The sequence below is a fragment of the Madurella fahalii genome (assembly GCF_045866475.1).
Source record: "Madurella fahalii IFM 68171 DNA, scaffold_6, whole genome shotgun sequence".
NCBI lineage: Eukaryota > Fungi > Ascomycota > Sordariomycetes > Sordariales > Madurella > Madurella fahalii.
The window spans coordinates 1,628,680-1,645,059 of record NW_027263976.1 but is presented as its reverse complement, the minus strand read 5'-3'; the positions used below and the strand labels follow the sequence as shown (position 1 = coordinate 1,645,059).

The following is a 16,380-nucleotide window of genomic DNA, read 5'->3' as shown; positions in this document are numbered from 1 at the left end:
TGCATCAGCGGCCAACAGGCAGGCAGTCTGTCTCGTGTCTAGGATCAGCGGCGGGCGGCGAAGCGAAGCGACGGCTGGCGCTGGCGCATTTCCTTGCAGTCTGATGTTAATTTTCGCACTGACGCGAGTGGCTGTCTCGAGACGTCCTTAGAATAGGTGAACCCGGCTCAGACAGCAAGCCTGTGCAACCTGGGCATGCGACTGTGTTGTTGCACCGAGTCACTTCTTCAGGAGATTGGGAGAAAGGAAAGTCGGCGGTATTAGCAAAGTAACAACCCTCCAAGTTTTTCTGCCTGCTTCCGAGTGGGATCGGGTGGGGAACCACAGCACCTTCCCTCAGCAAAGGCGGTGTTGGCAACAATGCCCTTTCTAAGAGCCTCAGCTTCAGCCCTGAGGGAGAGGATGTCTTTTATTCCTCTGGAAGCCCAGCAAGACGTGGAAGTGTAATCCGCGCCAGCCTCGGATCTTTGGGCACGGCGAGTGGCAAAGAGCGTTGTTTCGTTCACTTGGCTCAGTCTCGGGTCGGGTCTTAACTATTCGCACGGTGGATGTTTTCAGTTGTCGGTTGCGGAGATGGGGGAAAGTTGGGCTTGGAGGAAGCTGATAGAAGCGTGAAACTCGCCTGTCGGCCCGCCCAGCTACGCGCCACTTATTCATGCACAAACACAACCGCCCCGAATCCCCTAACGTTCCATTACTGTGCACATGTACTGTGTCTTGTCGACACCACAGAAGATACAGTGTCCGGCCTATTCAAGCAGCAATCTTTACTCTGGGAAAAAAATTATTTTTTTTGAACAATAGGCATTTCCTACAACCATCATAAATCCCGTAACATAGATAAGAGATTTTCTATTTTATTTTTTGAGTTCTTTTAGAGAACGCCTCTTGGGACTAGAAGCAACATCCTACTCCGCATACCTTGCCGTAGCCTAAGCTTAGCCAAGAGCATTAGGAGCGAAGGGAAGAAAGGGGAGGGGGCAAAAGTAAGATAAAATAAAATAAAATAAATTCAAAATATAGTATAATAGTATATGATTTAGAAAAGAAATAAAGGAGCCGTCGGTTCCATATTCTTCTTCAACGTCTATGTAAACTACAATAATTACTGGCGAGAAATAGCGGCGTGTGTGACGTCCCTTCCGGTCTAGCAAGACACTCTCTTTTGCTATTAGAGCCAGCGACGTAGCTGCGTTTATGTGTGTCCTGTAACCTTGTTGACGTAATAGTCCATTGTCCTCGCTGCCCAAGTATGCAACGGCCCTGTTGAGCCGGGACTCAAGAAAGCTGCAATAGGCGCGGCTAAATATTCCGATGGACTTGGATATACTGTGAAAGCCGAGATCTCTATGTCACTCCATAAGGTAATCCGTATCCAATCAATCTTATCTACCTTTACATCAATCTGCAGCAGGCACTGAATGCAGGTTTGTAACACAACGCAAAATGCTGTATTGTCTATCTAATATGACAATGGTCGATGTCCATGACCATATGTCGTCCATGCGTACGACATGCTCGGTCACACCCACGGTCCTGGGTGTCAAAACAATGCCCATTTCGCATCTATCGTATTGATCAATTAGTATCTCCGCCGAGGTGCCACTCCATCCATGGCTCCCCTGGTCTTGAAGTCTTTAGATCCCTCTATCCAGTCTCCTTTTCTATACGCCGATTCCCCCTCGTTCCTCTCATCCCAGCCCTCAATGCTCAAAGCTTTGCTTCCAAATCCTCGTATTCGCTTAAGTCCCTTACCGGGGCGGCGCCCTTGCTAGCAGCTAGACCTGACCTGAAGAGCCTAACATCCTGGATGATGACGGGAGTCGTTCCGTTTGCAGAGGGCGGCTCCGCGTCCTTGACTACTTCGTTCCTGGGCCCGTGCTCTGTATGAATCTTCCTCCACGCTTCGGCTGCGGCATCAATCTTGCCCTCCGACACTTTCAAGTCGTGAAGGAGATAATCCCGAAGATCCGCCACCTCCTTCTCCACGTCATGGCCCGCCCCGCTGAGTCGGGTCTGTAGGTCCGTTGCCGCCTGGGCAGCGTCGGTCGCGTCCAGCCCCAGCGTCTTGATCAGTTCTGATATTTGCTTCGTCGACACGTCGCTCTTGGATTGGGCCTCCAGGTAGACAGCAATCTTGGCCCGAGACGGCGAGCACGGGTGGATGTAGTGGTTGAAAAATTCAACCATGTCCTCCTTGGTTAGTGGCTTGATGTATGCCGCGTCCTGCTGGGCTGGATGAATGAAATGTGTTATCAGTATAAAGTGAGTGATTAGCTAATGCAGAGCATGGGCTTACCGTTATCAAAGGCATAGTACTCATTGTGGATATGGCTCCAATGTCTGTTGCTTTCCTGTTCCATGTACTTTAGACGTTCGAGACGCTTGTCGATGATGCTGCGTTTGTTGCTCTCGAACTCGGTCTCGCTCATTTCCTCGAGCGTCTTCGCCACGGTCTTGAGAAACTCGTCGATCCGAGTTTCGAGATACGGTGCCGTCTTCTCGCTTTGGATGACAAAATAAAAGCCGTACTGCGTGATGCTCGTCCATGCACCCGAGTAGACGATGTAGCCGAGCTGCTCCTTGGTACGGAGTTGATTGAAGGAGGGTTCGTGGACGATCTGGTCCAGGAGCAGCGTCTTTGCCCTCACGGTGTAATCTCCTCTGTCTCCTACGTGGAGGAAGTACTGGATGCAGTGGTTGACATTGGCCGGATCTTTAAGCGTTTTCTTCCAGATATAGTTGGACCCAGGCGGGAAGATCAACCCGCGACGGACCCGCCATTGCTGGCAAGGAAGCACTCGCGGTTTCAGCGTAGTCTCAACCATGTCCGTCAGCTTGAGAGCATCCTCCTTGTAGAGGTTCCCATGGACGAAAATCTCCATGTGCATCTGAGCGAGCAGCTCCTTCTGAAGAGCTCGCACTGAATCCGCTGTAACGTGAGGCAGCTCGGCCTCGAGCTCCTCGACCACATACCCGGCGTCGATTGTCAACCACGACATGTAGTCCCCAATCTGCGTCCAAGGTGGGGAGAGTTCCCAGTTCCGATATCCTCTGCTGATGCGTTCCTTGATGATGGCAAACCGGTCGTCGCGAATCTCGAGATCGCGCGTGGTGATGAGTACGTGTTGCAAGAGAACTGCCAACTTGTCGTTGTAGCCCGACACCTCAATGTACAGACCTCGGGAGTCGAGCGACACGTTGTATTCCAAGCCAGCCAACTCGGCGTCGTATGAGTATTCCTCGAGCGCATCCTTTACCAGGTCCGTAAAGAGCCGTGACTTGACCCGGCTGGCTGCCGTCGCGGTTACGACTGGGGTCCTGCAGCTGACGATGACGGTTGCCTTTGGAACCCAGAAGGTGTCGTCCTTTTTGTACCAGGTCCGGACGAGCGAGTCGTTGCGGATAATACGAGGCGCCGGTGCCGGCTCTTTGACGTCCTTCTTCTCGACCTCCAACTTGGTGGGAACGAATTGATTCTTGTGCGGAAGATGAAGCTTGGCGGTCCGGTCCCTAGGGGCGCTCGCTGCGGCCTTCTTGATCTCGTCCATGAACTCGGCTGGGATCGTTTGGCGCGTGTACTCGGTCCCGTACCACTTCTCTTTCTGCTCCCACATTCCGGGGAAGTTTCGCGAGACGATAGTCATGCGGAAATTGTCGGGCCGCAAGTAATCAAGAGCCTCCTTGATCAGCTTGGGATCGAACTTACGCAGGAGGCTGTAACCGCTCAGTAGGTACTCGCGTGGGAGCGGCTTCTGCATGAACGAGCTGAGCTTGCTTGTGAAGCGGTAGGACTGCGTCTTCTCCCTAAACTTGAAATTGACATCGGCCAGACCTTTTTGCTCGTCGAATATCCATTCCAGCGGCTCTGTCTCCCGCAGGAGTGCAATGTATTCAAAAAAGACCTTGACGACCTCCTTGTAATTCTTGAGTCCCTGGTACGCAGTGTGAGTTGCTTCTGTACTGTCCAACTGCTAGGAGGGATTTTCGTACCTCCTCTGTTAACGTGATTTGACATTCAAAAATATCCGGAGTGCCGGGGCTGACAGGCCATGCTCCGGCATAAAGGCCGTTAGCCCAGCCCTTCGACTTGATATATGCCATGATGCTCCCTGGGCCTTCATGACCTATGAGATGACTGATATATCGACTAGGCTGCGACTCGTAGAGGTGATCCTGTTCCATGAACGGAAAGATGAGGCTCAGCTCCCTCGTATCCATCACCGGCTTTGCAAATATCTGGATTCCAAGCTGATCTTTGGTAAACGGGACCACGTCTTCCCACTTATTAGGCGCTAGGTTCTGGTTCCTGACCGACGAGAACTGTTCAACGACCCAGGACTGCAAAACATCCAAGGACTCCCTCCCGAGGACGCAGAGCTTCATACGGTTGGCCGAGTAGTGCTTCTCGTAGAACTCAATGAACTTGTCGCGGACATTGATCCCCTTGGCCTCGGGGACCGTCTTGAGCGTCGCAAGGTTACCAGTGGAGAAATGGCAAAACGGATGTTTGGGATTCGACAACGACTTCTTGAGCTGGTGCAAACGCCACTGGTCGCTTTGTAGGTTCTTTTTGTTTTCGGAATCTACTGCGCGGAGCTCGCGATCCAGGGTGCTTTCAAGGAACAGCGGCTCAATGAAGAACTGGGCGAAACGGTCTAGCGCTCCCAGCAGTGGCGACGGATTCGTGGCGGAGGGTTCCTCCCCGTTGCTCGGCTTAGCAGACACTTCAAAATGGTAGTTTGTGGATGTTGCTGCGGTGTAAGCGTTGGTCAGACCAGAGTGGGCCGAGATGTATTGATGATAGGCATTCTCAGCAGGGTACTTTTTGTTGCCCATGAAGAGGAGCTGTGACCGCCGGTTAGTGCTGCAGCCGGTATCGGGCGTGGGATGGCCCGTCCCATGTACGGAATGCACCTACATGCTCAACCGCGTGAGCCATTCCCGGCATGTCATCTTCATCACTGAAGCTCCCGACGTTGACATCCATGGCAGCACTGGCCTTGTCTGTCTTGGGATCGTGAACCAAAAGGGCCTCGAGCTGGTTGTGCAGGCGGATGACCCTATAGGACCGGTCATCGAGAGACGGGGTCTCTAGCCGGTCCGTGATAACATCGACCTTGCGGGGTGGGCTGTCCCCGGGACGCGCGCCATCCGAGGGTCGCGTATCTGGGCGCGGACTTGCCATAACGGTGCGCCGACGTCAATCCGATGGCAGCAAGGAATATGTGGCTGGTCAGATGTCCGGCCAGGAATAATGTCTTCCACAAAAGACTGCTCAGATAAAAAAGAAGGGAAAAAGAAAGACCAAAAAAGAGAAGGAAAAAAAAAAAAAAAAAAAAAAAAAAAAAAAACAAACAAGGCGAGTCGGCCACAGTACGAGGGGCGGTGGGGCTGGGGAAGCCGCCGAGGAGATAGGTTGGGGGAGAGGTGATGACGGTGTGGTCTGCAGAAGCCTACCTGAGTTAGCAGATGTATTGTCTGTGCGACTGTGTGGGGAACCCTACAGTGCCAGGGAAGGTTACCGACGACTTGAGTGCCGGGAAACAGCTTGGAACAAGTGCGCCGGCGGGACGGGGATGGCCAGCTGTCCGTCGTAGGCTCCGGGCTGCTCAGAATGGCGGAGCACCGAGATATCGCGCGTGGTGCGGAAAGCTGGGATTCAACCAAAAAGGGGATATGCAGGGCCTTAAGTACCGAGAAAATGAATGGCTGCCGAGTGGACGAGGAGCAGCGAAAATGCGTTCATAGATGCCACAGTAGCTTCGATCTGATAGCTCAGTACCAGGAGACCCTGGCAAGGAGCGGCTACCTTTATATGCGCGCAGGCTGACGCAGTGGTGAGAACCCGGCTGGCCCAAATGGAGGATCACTGTGTGCTCTGTCCCGGGGACCCGCAGCCGGAAGGGCGCCTCGAGAAATGACCGGAGCGGAGAGGCAACAAGCCGCTCGGCACAATGATTTTTCAACTGAGTATCAGCATCCACGGGATTGCGAGGAGAGCTTTCTCGAAAGGAACAAGGGTTCGGGCATGAAATTATCAGATTGGGACTATAACGTATAAACCAGGGGGGAGGGGGGTACAGGGAGAAGCGGGGGGTAAGCAGAGACAATAAATGGCCCCCAGACTCCCGGTTACCTCGTGGTTGGGCACTTGATGTGCTGTCTGCTGAACTCGATCGACTCATTCGCTTGACAGCTTGGTACTGTGATAATATAACGAGGAAGACCCATAAAGAAGAGCACCGGGGGTGTGTCGTTGCAATGCCGAACTCAACCAAGCGCCGCTCACCACAAGGTGCGACTTGTGGTAGGTGGCACCCCTGTACATATGCCGTCTGTATGTACTTGTACAAGTACCCCAGTGGCTGTCGGGGAGGTATCAGATCGTATACTGGTCTACACAGAAAAGCTCGTGATAGCAGGATGCCAACAACCTTAGGTACGTGTGGGCAAGGAACTAGCGCGTGGGCGGGCAGGTAGCAATCGGATATCTATCGAGGCCCAACAACCAACATCACCAACGCGGGGACTGTGCAAGTAAACAGCAAACCAACACGGGACAAGAAAACGGTGGTAACCATCATGGGATGTCTCGCGCAGGGGGAAGAGAGAGGGAGGGGGGAGGATGGAAAAAAATAAAATAAAAAATAAAATAAAAAAATAAATAAAAATAAAAGATAGCAATCAAGGAGATGATCCGGCGTTCAAGGGGTAGAACCGGAGAAAGAAGGCTGCTGCGCTCAGTCAAGCTCCTGGTACTGTATCTAGGTACCTTGGCATGGGGAAGATGAAAGAGGCAAGAAGTGCGGGAGGAGATTAAGATGGGAACAAAGGGATATGTCGGTCGCGCATGAGGTAGGCCGCTCGGCGCTAGAAGAAACAAATGAACGTGGGATAAGAGAGATGAAAGGATCCGGCGCGCTTCCCTTGCTGGCCGAGTCGATATCACGACGCGGGCAGCAAGCGCACATCGTTGGCCAAGGTAAGAGGCCGGCCGGCGGGTCCGGCTTCAAAACCGATCTGCCCACTAAGATAAGGGGCAGGGTATCCTGAATATCCTACGGACGACGTGAGACTTGTTGCCTGTTGCCTGGTTCAGAGCTCCCCTAATATTTGAGACGTCACAAAGTGGCTTGCGACCTTGCCGCTTGATGGATGAGCTTTCGGTCTATTTTTCATACGACTTGTGCTCCGCTGGAGAAAGGTGCGCGTGTTGATCGTGCATGGGCTGTGGGTCTGACAGGGCCTGGAGCGCTGGAGCAACAGAGGGCGCTGTGCTTAGTGCACACCTTCTCCTACCGACGTAATGTACAGAGTACAAACCATGATTACCCTGTGGCAGGGCATACCAGCGGCTTGGGGACGTCGTGGGTGTGTACCCGACCGGTGTCGTCAGATTGGCGCATCCGCTTCACAGTGTGCGTCTTCCCATTGTGCACAAAGTCACAATCATTCACATCCATGACCCATGTAAACCCCCCCTTCCCCCCCACAGAGGGGACATGTCATGACTGGGCAAATCCACCCTGGCTATCTTGGACCCATGCCATGGCTTGCTAGCCACGAGGGATGGCGTGGGAAAGCCCATGTTCATGGTGCGACCCCCGCCGTCATCCTCGAGTCCCTTTGGGTCATCCATCCTGGATCTAGTCCCCAGGAATACACCCTGGAGAAATGCATACAGAGTACATACAACACAACACCCCTTTACCGTATATCCCTTCAACAGGCGTCACCTTAACGTCTGTGGGGACGTTGACCCGCCGGCTGCACAACGTCATGGATGAAATCGAATGCGAGAATCAGCCGAGACACAACCGTGGAAGCATTGACACGCCTGTCATATCCATGCCAGTGTACAGTACCCCAAAAATATCAGGCCCAGGAGGTTAAAAGAGGTCAGGTTTATATTGTTGCGGCCAAACGGCCAGATTGGGGAAATCGGGCAGAAAGAGCTCGCAGTCCTCAGCCGGCGTGTCTGCCCAATGTCCATCCAAGAAACTCGTGCTTCCAGACGGAATCTATACTAGATGTCTGTCGGATCGCCGAAACGGGCTGCATCTCGATGGCCGTCCGCGCCAGGAGGTGCGGCAACATCTTCCGCTGGCTCCTATCCGTATCTGATGAGCAAAGCCAACCCCCATCAATACCAGAACCGGCCAGGTGTTCCAGATTGAACGGCTTTGGTGAGAAGAGGCCATTCCTAGACAAACGCATGCAGGGCATACCCGTCCGGCTCGGCTGCTATGCTCTGTCATCGACTAGCTAGAGCCACGCTACCGGAGGGGTTGCATCCCAGTGCAGGGGAGGCAATCGGACAAGGTGGGATTACGGTCTGGGCCGCGGCGCAACCCCAGATCTCTGTGTCCTGCTGAAGGCCATGCAGTACGCGAAGGGTGCTGAGGTAGGCACATGCATCCGGCTAACGACGGCATCAGGCCCGCGGCCCCTTCCAGGTAACCCCGGATGTCGCCCTTCGAAACAGCTTGACCGCCAGAGGCCCGCCAGTGCCGGAGTTACCTTCCCGTGCCTGATTCACCGGCTCATAATGGCCCTGTGGGAAAAAGCTCGCGTCTATTCCCGTTCCCGCATATTATCATTCGGATCTAACCAGGGAGCAGTCGAACCTCCTAGGGCTGTTTGGCGGGGTTGAGAACGGACAGGATTGTCCCTGTTCCCGGCACCCCACCGCCATGACACGGACCGTTGAACCTGTGAAACTGGGGGCCCGCACAGAGATCTTGCATATCAAAGAAAGGGGGCTTTTTGTCGTGGCACTCTACCATCTGACGTCGTGTCTAGTGGGGGTGAGGAAAAGCCCTGGTGCACATGACGCTGCCGTCCCTGCGACCCGTTATGGCGTCCACGGTGCCCGGAAGCGTTTGCTGCACTGGATTATTTAGAACCTGCCGCGATGCGACGCGATGTGCGAGCCGAACCAAATCCGGCTCGAAGCTGGTTCGTGCCGGATGATGTCCTTCTATTCCCGCCCTTCCATCGGCTGCTTGGTGAACCTTGGCTTGGGGAACAGACGGGCGGGATTAGCGGCTCGCCCTGCAGCAGACCCTGTTCGGGGATATGCGGCCGGCCGCAGCCAAGTCACGTACACCGTATTGCCGACCCCAAGGACGTCGGTTTATGCACGTCGACATCTGGGGAGTCCGATCTGAATCTGCGATCTACAGAGAGCTCGTCCACTGTCAGCAAGACCATGGACATGGCGACCGCGACGCAACAATGCCCCTTGTTGACAGGCGCCCCGCACCACCGCCTGAATGGGCCACCCACCGACTCGCCAGGGGGGAGGCATGGTACGCATTCGCATACACACGACACCCACTTAAACCCTTATCTAGAAAGATCGCCCGGGTGCTGAGGCGCCGTCGGTCATGGCCGAGGTGCAGGCAAGAGTCGATCCGGCCCGATGCAGAAAATTATTGTCCCCCAGGTGCGCAAAATCTCCATCTGGGAAGGTTTGTTGCCATGACGTCCCAAACCCCTCCCAACCCCCTTCTCCCGGCGCGCGCGCGCCCTCGATAGCGACACGGTGGTGGTGTCCGAACAGGCCGAAAGCGTCGAGCATGGGGTCCCGAAAGGGACAGTGCACTGTCCCGCGGACCACCATGTTGGAATCCCCAGACAAGTTCAGCCAGGTTCACAGATTTTACCCGGGTCAAAGGGGCGGCACGGCCGGTTAGGCCGCTCGAGCGGAGTTGAGTTCCAGTAATCGTCACTCGCGCGGCTCGATGTCTTTGGGCGGCGGCAAAAGGAGCGACCTGCATGCAGCCGTTTCTGCCTGGCTCTGATATAAAATTCAAACATTTCCTCCCTGTTCTAACCCCCCTCAACCATATCGACGTAGCCACTGGGTTTCGCGGCCACCGAAACTGGTAGGCGTCGCTTATGGGCAGAGACAAGACGGATACATCCTTCTTTCCGGCTTGTCATCAGGAGTCGGGCTTTTGGACCTTCGGGGAAACGGGTCTTTGGCCCCTTGAGCCGCCCTTATGCATCCTCGCCACACTTCCTCCGCAATGCTGCTACCCGCACTTTGATTTTGTTCCATGCCTGCTGCTATCCAGGGCGGCCTGCGCCGCCGGCACGAGACGGGGATCAGGCCACGCCATATTTGCGCCTCCCCAGCAACACGCGGATAAGGCGGGATCTAGCTAGTCTCGGGTTGTCACTGCGGAAACACACATGCCTCTGAAAAGGTTCCATCCCGTCTTCTGCCGTAAAAGGCTTTGATAGTTTCTCTCCAAGGTATAGTTTTGGCTCACTAACTCGGAGTCATCGGGCATCCTTTGCAAATGATCGGGCCTGTGGGCTTTGGCATCTGACGCCATTTAAACGATACCGAGTCGTATGCTCGCGGAAACCGGCGCTGTCACGCGCCATCAAGTACGGCAATCGAACGGAGAAATCAGCCGGCGGGACGATCAGTGGAGAGATCACCAGAAACGAGTAAGAAAACCAATGCCGGCATAGCGAGCATGACGGGAGCATCCCGTCTTCAGCGCTTCTTGTTGGGACAATCGGCAACTTTGTGGCCGGGTTTTCCGCAACCGTGGCAAGTGAGGGTCGAGGAGGGTCGTTGAAAAGCCTGCGAGCCTGCCGAAGATATCGATGTCAGTTGGTTCAACTTGATATCTTTCTTCCGCCGCTTGCCGGCCAGCTGCTGCGCTCTCTTCTGTTCTTCCCCCTTCCTGCCCGACGCGCTCGATCTCGTCCGCTCGTGTTCCGAGTTGCCTACGGCATTTCGACGACCCCGGTCTGGTTCGCCTCGAGCCGGAACTGGAGGGCTTTCGTCTTCAGAGTCCTCCTCGGAGCCAGAGCTAGAGCCGGAACCACCGTCGTTACTATCCCGCGACTCTTTCTTCTGAGCCTGTGAATCCGCACTCTGTCAGTAAATACTTGAGTGGCACATCTCGCCGAGAATTCACATGCCTTCGAGCTTTTCATGTTGAACCGGCGGAACTGAGTTTGTGCGGACGAACCGCCCATATCGAACGGATCGTCGCTCCCGCCTGACGTGCCTGTGTAGTCAATTTGGGCAAAACCAACTTGAACAACATTCAGGAGCGGACGGGCGCTAATTTTGGGCAAAGAGGACACGCCCTCCAGCACCCAATGCGAGTCCCCCAGTTCAGCCGCCCGTTTCTCGATGGCCGCCTGCCGTTTCTTCTCTTCATCTTCCAGCGCAGCCTGAATTGCCTTCTGGTCATAGAGCGGTGCCGCTGCCGAGCCGGCTGCCGATGATGCGTGGGAAGTTTTTTGGCGTTTGGCTGACCCATCGTCGCTTCTGGGTGTGGTGGGAGAGCTGGCTTCTGAAGCTCCCGCTGCGGCCGCGGCGGCCGCACCCCTCTGCATGAACTTCATCGTCATGAGACGAGAAGACATGGTTTTTGGCGTTGACTGCTTCGTCATGGCTGGTAATCCCGCTGGTGTCGGCGCCATGCTGTCCCAACTGCCTAGGTTTGGCTGTTACAAATGATGTACGAAAGCGTGGCGAATTCCTTGGTCTCCCAAGCCGCTGTTAATAAACTGCCGGTACCAAGTTACCCTCCTCATAAATAACGAAGCGGAACGGAGCAAGGCCTTTTTGGTCGACTTTGTTGACTCCTCCAGATCTGAAAGCCACGCGGGTTCACCCAAAAGAAAAGGCAAAAACGCAAGCCAAGACCAGACGGCCGAAGCTACATGCACAGACCACCTCCATTTGCCCTTTCTGGCAGTCAGCCGCAGTAAGAGGACGTGCCTCTCCAAATCAGCCGATAATCAGCCGGCCGCCTCTCGTAGCCAGCTGCCCAGAGCTTCAGCCAAGCAGAGCGACTTCAATTCACGCTTGCCCCCCGGCTCCGGTCCTGGGCAACACTTCGCAACCCACAACCCCCACACCGATACAGCACAATGTACGCCTCGAGACTGCGGGCAGCGGCCCAAGGGCTGCCGCGGCACCTCTCGAAGCGGTCGTTCGCCGTCACAGCCCGTCAATTGGAGGCTCCTTCGAGCTCGACCTCAGCAACTACCCCCACGACCGCCAGCACCCAGACCACTCCACAAGTGACTGAGGGTCAGGTCCCCACGACCGTTTCCCAGGCGCCGAACCGTGCAGAGGTCTGGTCGCGCAGCCAGCAGCCTCGGTCAACGGCCATGACGGGGCCGAGGTTCGAGCAGACAGATTTCGAGCTGCAGGTGGGTTTGTGTTATCTTTTACGAGGGGTTAATAGAGAGGGAGATGAGGGGAGGGAGGACCAAGTACGAAGGGAAGCTGATTCGCACTACTAGCCCCGGCCATATGCCGCCATTGAGCTCATCCACAAGCAGCCCGTGCGGTGGACACACTCCCGGATCGTGGCCTGCGACGGGGGCGGCGGGCCGGCGGGACACCCCAAGATCTACATCAACACGGACAAGCCAGAGATTGCGACATGCGGCTACTGCGGGTTGCCGTTTGTAGGTTTCTTTTCCCTGTTTCAGACGTCGTTGTGGGAGACGTGGAAAGGAAACCTAAGTGGGTTGAAGGTTGGCTGACGTCGAGGAACTCTAGGCGAACGAACATCATAGGAAACATCTCGAGTCTTTGCCGGAGACTTCGTACCCGCTTTCGGGCTAAAGATAGGTGGAATTTATGGGCCTTTCACCACGCGAGGAACAGGTCCATGGAAAAATCGAACGGTGCCGTGGGGTGTGTACATATGTAACTTGGCCAATATATGTTGATTGTCTCGTGTTCATCATAGGAAACGGAAAGTAAAATCCTGCCGATACCTACGGCTTTAGTTCAGCAAGCCTTGGGCCCATTCTGCGGCTCGGCTGCTCCGTAGCGCGTTCCAAAAGGATGCATTTGGGGGATGTTATTATCAGAATCAGAATTACAACCGTGCTGATGTTTTCTATCCTTTATATCCATTCTTCATCACTTTGTCTGTCCGTGTCAGAGAATGAATTCCGGGGACAAACCAGGTTAAACTGCACTTAGTCCGGTTGGCCTCTCTTCTCCGGGTTACATGCTTGCGTTCAAGATGACAACCAAGCCAAAGATTATTCTCTGCAATCGAGCGTATCATGGTGTGTATGGAAAAATCATTCATTTCAGGGGCAACGAATAAGTAGCCTCCATTAAGAAACGAATCCGGGTGGACAACACGCTAAGAAGCCAAATACTGTGCCGCCAACCATGCTAGGCTTGCAGCGGCAAGGCCGTTAGAACTCTACCCTCCGTATGTTTAAGCCTTAGCCAAGGCGAACGTCACGGGAAGTCCCCAGGTGCGGAGTTTCAGCAAATCGAGGTTGCCAAGGACAAGCTTCGCCGCTCCCAACATAATCATCATCGTGATAGCGGTGCATCTGTACCAACCAAAAGTCACTCATTCCCAAGACCATGTTGAGTGGCAACTGCCCGAGTCTACGTTGTGCTCCTTTATATGGTTGGGGTTAAGACAATAAATCGATAGTGCTAACTGCCACCGTACTCACTTATCCCAGAAGAACGTCCTCTTGCATGCGAGGTTGCGGGAATAGGCGCGGTGGCATTCGGACGGCTCGACTTTTCGAGAAGCTTGACAAAGAGCCCCCTAGAGGCCATGTGGGAGTATGACGGAGGATGCAATCTGACTCAGAGCACTATGAGAGTCTATACAAGCATGTTGATCAGCTTTCATATGCCCATTTGTTATACCGAATAACGGGTCTATGTAATTTCACTAGACTTTCCCAACCCACTTTAGCAGCGCTTATCATAGTATTGATGCAGGGCGCGAAATTGAACAGCAAACAGTACTCGGCCGTGATGCTTCCACGTCGGACCATGATTGACGCTGCCACCGGATTCTTACGGCATCTTACCGCAGTATGGCTTCATAGGTTGGGAGATATCCGTCCCTAGCTTTGTCTTCTCTCTCTTCGTCGGGGGAGCTGTTGGTGTTGCATACGCCACGGGATCATCAGCATTGGGTGCGCATGGTAGACCGCGAATGCGCCGCGCAACGTTTTTGGTGAAGACGAAGTTTCAACTTGAAGTCCATGAAGGAAAAGCTGTTGTTGTGGCTCAGAGACTGCAAGACCGACATTGTGATTATCACTTTCGCCATGGACTCAACTCTTGAACCTCACGGATGTCGAGTGAGGCGGAATCTGGTTCCAACGCTGCTATCGGCTCTCGGCGGAAACTGTAGTATTAAGATACCCGAAATGATGCCAGTGATGAAACGGGCATCAGACTCCAGTATGATGTCTCGGGCTATGTGACCCGAAGCCGCTGAGGAGCAGCCTCCGCCCTTGGTGAAACCCCATCACCTGCAACCCTGCTCAGAGTAGATGGAACGACTAGCTTTGCCGAAACCCTGGTTGCCAAACCTTCTTGAAACAAGAGGTTGAGTTAGCGGTATCGCACATTCCGTAGTTTCTCTCACAAAGTCTAGCAGCACCCTTCGAAGACAATATTCCAGACGACACAGAATTCTTAGCTGACCAACTGCCCATGGGACTTTTGGTTGTCAGGTGGAGATGTTTCTCTACCCCCGAACGATATCGTAGCAATGACAGGTGCCGAACGACACCGATCAGACCATTGGATACGAGAGAACGCAAGGGGAGGAAATGGACGGGCACAAACATGGTGCTACCCATTCTGCGTATCGGTAGGGTAAAGGAGAAATCATCTGGGTTGGCCGCGGCAATCTTGGAAACGGCCCCCTTTCGGAAATCCTGATATTCGACCCCCACCGAGGTCAATTCAGGGACAGCCAAGGAAGGGAACGGGCCATCGGGACCCTGGTGGTGACCAAAGTTGCAACCGAGGTCAGCTCCCGATGAAGACCCTCCTGGGCGAATGCGACCTGGCGATCGTATCGTCAGCCCTTCATGCAGGGGGATTAAATTTCGCCCCAAACTCTGTAAAATCCTGTTTTCTGTCTTATACAGGGCGGGAGGCTAAGAAGCTGGCAGACACTGGTTGCATTTCTCTATGGATGGGAGTTGATTCTCGCAGGGCTGATGGACCTCTCCCTGGGGGTCCATTGTTTGTTTGTTTCGGGGCCAGCGAGCACCCACTCCCGGCCGTTAACGTTATGGTGCTGCTATTATTAGACCCGCCGACACAAAGGCTTAAGATCATTTGAGAGGGATCGGGTGCAAGACTAGATGGGGAAGGATCAGCGGGGGCCGTTGCCTAAAGCTTTGGCCCGATTCAAGTTTGATCGTATTAGAAAGCGGACGAACGCCATGCATCACCCTCTTAGCAGCGCGTTATATTACCTCGCGCAATCCAGCCTTTAGGAGTGCGGGCGTGGGCGGCAGGATCCAGTATCCATTAGGGCTAGACAGGTGGGTATAAACCATGATAAGACCTGAGTGGACAAAGGCTGTGGACGCACTGGAACCGGCCCCGTCAGCGGGGTAAGTAAAAAGAGACCAAGTATTGTACTGGACAATGCACAAATAAGGCCTTGGAGTGAACGGCAATAGAATCATAAAATACTACCCGATAGTAGATGGCCTTTTTTCTCAGCTCAGCCCACTCCAGATAATCGTTGTCTCAACAACATAACGGTATCTTATGCCAGAAAAACGAGTTCCGGCTCGCCAAAGTGTTGGCGGTAATTAGCTTGCGCCAGTCAAACGTTGGCCTGGGGCGGGCTGGAGAATCACAGGGGAGCAATTTGTCTTCAAAACCGGCAGGTGGGAGACGAGCTGCATACGCCTACATACAAGATCAATTTGTCGAGACCTAAACCTGAAAACGCCCAATGTACTGCAGGCTCTGGTAACTTGTTTTTTCGCCAACCAGTTTCTATGTCCCCCTGACAGCAAGCATCTTCATCGGCAGAAAGAGCGCTCACTGGCGAAGTACTGTACTGTACATACACCTGACCTAGAGGGAAGTGTGTTCGTAGGGTGGCGACGCTCCTTTATTCGTCTGTCCCGCAACAGCCAGTCTGCATTGGCGAGCTGCCGTGTTGAGCCTTTTCTTCCCTTGACGCCTCGAGAATCGAGTTAAGGGGTACTGTACCGCCTACGGTGAAGATTCACGGTGGAACCCCGGTCTCGAACATACCGTGATGAGGTAGCAAGAACAGAGGATGAAGAGGCACAAATGTAAATACTTGGTGCCCCAAGCCCGCAGCGAAGAGAGAGCCCTGCGGGCATTACACCTCGCTCCGTGGTACGCTCTGCTCAGGTACATACTGCTCCTTAAGGTACATAAGTTACCTACCTAGGTAAGATCCGGATGTGACTGTGGAGAGAGCACAGCCCCGACAGATGCGATTATCGGCCCCGCTCCAGGACCCCTGCCTGGCCGTTCTCAAGCCCACTACAGTACGCCTGCAGCCGGCGCCCAGATGAGGGGCAATCCAACAAACAGGCCAGCAACAA

The 16,380-nt window shown here is 54.2% G+C and overlaps 3 protein-coding genes across 3 annotated transcripts; 1 reads left to right on the top strand and 2 right to left on the bottom strand.

Moving 5' to 3' along the window:
* Positions 1-1,710: 1,710 nt before the first annotated feature.
* STE23 (metalloprotease) lies at positions 1,711-5,188 on the bottom strand (the record flags this gene model as incomplete). Its single annotated transcript, XM_071065935.1, has 4 exons — positions 1,711-2,234; positions 2,300-3,935; positions 3,994-4,848; positions 4,922-5,188. The coding sequence occupies 4 exons, from the start codon at positions 5,186-5,188 to the stop codon at positions 1,711-1,713; spliced, it is 3,282 nt and encodes a 1,093-aa protein (XP_070922036.1).
* A 5,328-nt stretch (positions 5,189-10,516) lies between these two features.
* MFIFM68171_10515 (uncharacterized protein) lies at positions 10,517-11,460 on the bottom strand (the record flags this gene model as incomplete). The annotated part of the gene is made up of 2 exons (XM_071065934.1): positions 10,517-10,888; positions 10,951-11,460. The coding sequence occupies 2 exons, from the start codon at positions 11,458-11,460 to the stop codon at positions 10,517-10,519; spliced, it is 882 nt and encodes a 293-aa protein (XP_070922035.1).
* Positions 11,461-11,913: 453 nt separating this feature from the next.
* Positions 11,914-12,619, top strand: MFIFM68171_10514 (uncharacterized protein; the record flags this gene model as incomplete). The annotated part of the gene is made up of 3 exons (XM_071065933.1): positions 11,914-12,198; positions 12,292-12,459; positions 12,554-12,619. The coding sequence occupies 3 exons, from the start codon at positions 11,914-11,916 to the stop codon at positions 12,617-12,619; spliced, it is 519 nt and encodes a 172-aa protein (XP_070922034.1).
* Positions 12,620-16,380: the final 3,761 nt, after the last annotated feature.